This window comes from Lipotes vexillifer, unplaced genomic scaffold (assembly GCF_000442215.2).
Source record: "Lipotes vexillifer unplaced genomic scaffold, Lipotes_vexillifer_v1.1 scaffold143, whole genome shotgun sequence".
In the NCBI taxonomy this organism is placed as follows: domain Eukaryota; kingdom Metazoa; phylum Chordata; class Mammalia; order Artiodactyla; family Lipotidae; genus Lipotes; species Lipotes vexillifer.
In genome coordinates, this window is record NW_006784092.1 from 82,072 (window position 1) to 86,672 (window position 4,601).

General features: G+C 43.0%; 1 protein-coding gene across 1 annotated transcript; it reads right to left on the minus strand.

The window, feature by feature from the left end:
• Nucleotides 1–3,175: 3,175 nt before the first annotated feature.
• Nucleotides 3,176–4,180, minus strand: LOC103074994 (olfactory receptor 51E2). The gene has a single exon (XM_007456521.1). The coding sequence runs from the start codon at nucleotides 4,136–4,138 to the stop codon at nucleotides 3,176–3,178; it is 963 nt and encodes a 320-aa protein (XP_007456583.1). The 5' UTR covers nucleotides 4,139–4,180.
• Nucleotides 4,181–4,601: the final 421 nt, after the last annotated feature.

Here is a 4,601-nt window from a genome sequence, read left to right on the forward strand (position 1 = left end):
AGAGCTATAATTGGCAGAGTCGGGGAATAAGAGATCAAGTTGATAAATACTGTGTTTGGGTAAATAGCATGTGTGGCCTCAGGGAAGGGGGCTGGTTTTCTTATGTGGGTCAGAAAGCAGTTCCCAAGGAGGCCCGGGAGAGCTTCAGACTTGCAGGACCTTTAGAACTGTTCCTGGCTTCTTAATGCTCAGAGCACATAATATTTAGGATAGAAATCGGATTTAGAGTTTATCTAATTTAATCATCAAGTTTACAAATTTCGTTCAAAGAGATGTGATGTGACTTAGACAAGGTCACCACTCAGTGGCAGAAGAGGGGTTCTGAGCTCCTAAATCTCATCCCAAGGATCTGTCCTCCTCTCAATATGGGGATTAAGTATCTTCCTCTTTGGGATACTTTTTAAAAAACCCTTAATAATATATTTCCTTTAACCCAGTGTATCCAAAATGCAATCATTTCAATATGTTCTTGTTATTAAATTGATGGTGATATGTTTTATATTCTTTCTTTGGTAATTATTTATCATAGCAAAACATAAATAAAATGTACCATTCTAACAAGTTGTTTTAGGTGTACAATACAGTGAGATTAAGTATCTTCACACTGTTGTGCAACCATCAGCACTATCCATTTCTAGAACTTTTTCATCATCCCAAACTTAGTACCCATTAAACAATAACCCCTCATTCTCCCTTCTCCCTAGCCCCTGGTAACCTCTATTCTACTTTCTGTCTCAATGAATTTTTAGTACTTTATATAAGTGGAATCATACAATATTTGTCGTTTTGTGTCTAGCTTGTTTCACTTAGCATCATGTTCTCAGGATTCATCCATGTTGTAGAACATATCATTATTTTGTTCTTTTTTATGGCTGAATAATATTCCATTGTATGTATATACTAATTTTGTTTATCCATTCATATGTTGAAGAACACTTGGGTTATTTCCACATTTTTGGCTATTGTGAATAGTGTTGCTATGAATATAAGACGTTGGAATACTTTTAAAAAAGTGAAAATCTTAGGGTGGAGGGAGGGGTAGGGGAGACAGCAATAGACTATGAATAAATTGTATTGCAGTGAACAGTGAGGAATTTGGGAGCATGAGATACACACTTTATTAAACTGTCATCCTCTTAGGTATATGGCAATAGCCAGGAGGGTATGATTCGAGGCAGAGTAATGCACAGGAAAATAAAAGAGGATGGAAGTTGTGAGGAGAGACATAGGTGGTTCAATCTCATAAAACGAGGCTCCTGACCTCATTATTTGGGGTGAGGCCTAATACCCGAATCTCCACTTTTGCAGAGCATGAGCACCCCTTTGTTTCTTTAGGGAAATCACCCATTTCTTCTATTTTGTCTCTTTCTCTCAGCCCTGGTCTTTTTGCATTGATTAGCTGCAATACTTTGAAGCCTATTCTACTGCCTCTGGGCAGGGAATCACAACTGGATGCTCACAGATACATATGCTAGGAATACCCTTCCCTAGGAGAGAGGTTAAGAGTCCGAGGTTCCTTCCTCCTAAGAAAGAGCCCACAGGTTGGAGTCTCCCCCATGGTTTATCCACCCTAATCCCCCACCTAAGATTTGTTCAGTGAAGCTACTGAGGGAACACATAGGCCCAACGATTGCCTTCAGATTTTAGCTTCTCATCAGACCTTCTCAACTATACAATGAGAATAGCCCATCTTGGGAAAAGATGCATTCAGATTTCTGCACTGGTGGGAAAGAAGACCAGGGAACTTCTCACATCTCCAAATGTGAGTTTATGGGATTCTATAAAGATGAAAGAAATAGGTGTTACACTTAGCAAAATTTAAAATAAAATTTATAATATCTTATACCTAAGTTGAAACTCAGACATCGGAAACGTTTGACAGATAGAGAATAAACTTAAAAAAAAAGGGAGACATGATTGAGAAGATATCTTCTCCCTTAATCTGGAAAGAAGCAGGGCTGTAGAACATGAAGGGTCACTGTAAAACGTGAAGAGTAACCTAGATTTGTTGCTCACACAAGGGCAGGGTTACCACTCAATACAGATACAGTCATTCACCTCATAAGGCACACAGCAGAGAGAAAACAGGATTTACACAGGCTGAGGAAATAAATGGCAGATGTTAAACAGGAAGCAATAGAGCATGGATATTAAATAACTGTATTTGGTTATGAAATTTAATTTCAGATCATGGCACAGCACCCACAAGCTGTGTGACTTAGCTTTCTTGTTAATGTAAACCTCATTTCTTTCACTGGTAACGGGGGTCAAAAAGAGTACCTACCCCATAAGTAGGGATATTTCGTTAGAATAAATTTTCAAAAGTCAGATTACAGCATTAAAGCCTGTAACATTTATTTATTTATTGACCACTCCACACGGCATGTGGGATCTGTAGTTCCCTGACCAGGGATTGAACCTGTGCCCCCTGCAGTGGAAGCACAGAGTCTTAACCACTGGACCGCCAGGGAATTCCCTAAAGCATGTAACTTTTAAAGAGTTCTTGGGCTTCCCTGGTGGCGCAGTGCTTGAGAGTCCGCCTGCCAATGCAGGAGACGCGGGTTCGTGCCCCGTTTCGGGAGGATCCCACATGCCGCGGAGCGGCTGGGCCCGTGAGCCATGGCCGCTGGGCCTGCGCGTCCGGAGCCTGTGCTCCGCAAATGGGAGAGGCCACAACAGTGAGAGGCCCGCATAACGCAAGAAAAAAAAAAAAAAAAAAAAAGTTCTTGCTATATTTTGCCGATTACACCGTCAGCTGTGATGCTCGAGGATATGTGTTTCAACACAAACTCTTTCATTGTGAATTTTCATTAGTAAAAACTGTAATTTAATTGGCAAAAATGTTACGTATTGTTTTACTATAGGGTTCTTGGATTACTAGTCAGAACAAATTTTTCCTTGTCTCAAAACCAATTGTACTTTTTGTCACTCTTTTTTATGTTCTTTTACTATTGATTTATTTTATTATTTAAGCTTTTTATATAATAAGGATGTCAATAGTATTTTTACCTGTGGAAAAGAATTACGGTAGCCTCAACAATTTCACCCCAAGCAGAGGAAGTGTTTGGAAGCCAACCAGAGAAAAGCACTGATGTGTTTATGGGCAACTGGGATTAAGCTAACACTAGGAAATCATTATATCAAGCCATTAAGGATGAAAGTGCCATCGTAAGGGTCACCTGCCTCCCACAGCCTGAAAGTCCTTGTCACAGCTGATCTTAAACACAGCTAGCACCCGCGTTCTGATCTGTTTGGTCTTGACACCATAAATAATGGGATTGATCACTGGAGGCAGAAGTAGATAGACATCACCCATGAGAACATGCACAGTGGGATCAAGGCTGTTTCCAAAGCGGTGCACCACTGAGAGGCCAATGAGAGGCACATAGAAGGCCAGTACCACACCAATGTGTGACACACATGTTCCAAAGGCCTTGGCCTGTTCTGACTTGGAAGGCAGCTGCAGAACTGTTCGCAGAATCAGAAAATAGGACAAAGAGATGAACAGGGCATCCACACCCATGACCACCAGAATGGCAGTAAGACCATAGACCACATTGGGCAATGTGTCTGCATAGGCCAACTTCATTACATCCTGGTGCACACAATAGGAATGTGAGAGCACGTTGGATTGGCAGAAGGCTAGCCGTTTGATGAGCAGAGGCAATGGGATGAAAAAGAGGGATCCACGGGCCACGGCCACCATGCCAATCTGGGCTGTCACTCTATTGTTGAGCACTGCGGCATGGCGCAGTGGGTGGCAGATGGCTATATAACGGTCAAAAGCCATGGCCAGCAGGATGGTGGACTCAATGGCTGAGAGAGCATGAATAAAGAACATCTGGGTCATACAGGTGTCAAAGGTAATCTCCCGGGAATCAAACCAGAAGAGGGCTAGGATCTTGGGCATGGTGGATGTGGACAAGGCCAGGTCAATGGCTGCCAGCATGCAGAGAAAGAGGTACATGGGAACGTGCAGGCTGCGCTCCATCCTTACAATGAAGACCACGATGCAGTTTCCAAACACTGCCACGGCATACATAGAAAGCAGGGGGAAGCCGATCCAGAAATGAGCTCCTTCTAGTCCTGGGATACCAATAAGCACAAAGGTGGTATGTGTGAAGTTGCAGGCACTCATAGCTGGCACGGAGAAGGGGGCACTGGAGCAGGTGAGGTCACACTGGCAGCCTGCTAGCCTCTTAGGATAAGGAACACAATCAGAGAGGCTGGCCCTGGAGACCTGGGAACTGAATGCACCTTAGCTCTCCCTCCCCTACTCTCTCTTTCTGCTTCTCCAAGTCATTTGGGCTCTCATAAGAAGGCTCTTTGAAGCCTCCTGCCAAAGGGGAAAGTGACAGCTCAAATCCATTTATCATTCACTACTCTCTAAGTCCATTTACATTTGTAAAAGGGAACCTGGAGAGAACAATGCTTATCTCAAAATCTATCCTTCCCAAGTTCCCTGGACGACCCATCCTGGCCCATACCTTCACTGTCTGCATACTGGGCTGCCCTTTTCTCAGCTAGGTGTTAAGTGATACCTTACCTGGAAACTCTTCCTGAGAGGCTGTGTTTTCCTCTTACCTTTCCTTTCCCTACCC

What these genes read in the sequence shown, in the direction of transcription:
- LOC103074994 (XM_007456521.1), bottom strand. Translation starts at nt 4,138, where the DNA reads ATGAGTGCCTGCAACTTCACACATACCACCTTTGTGCTTATTGGTATC.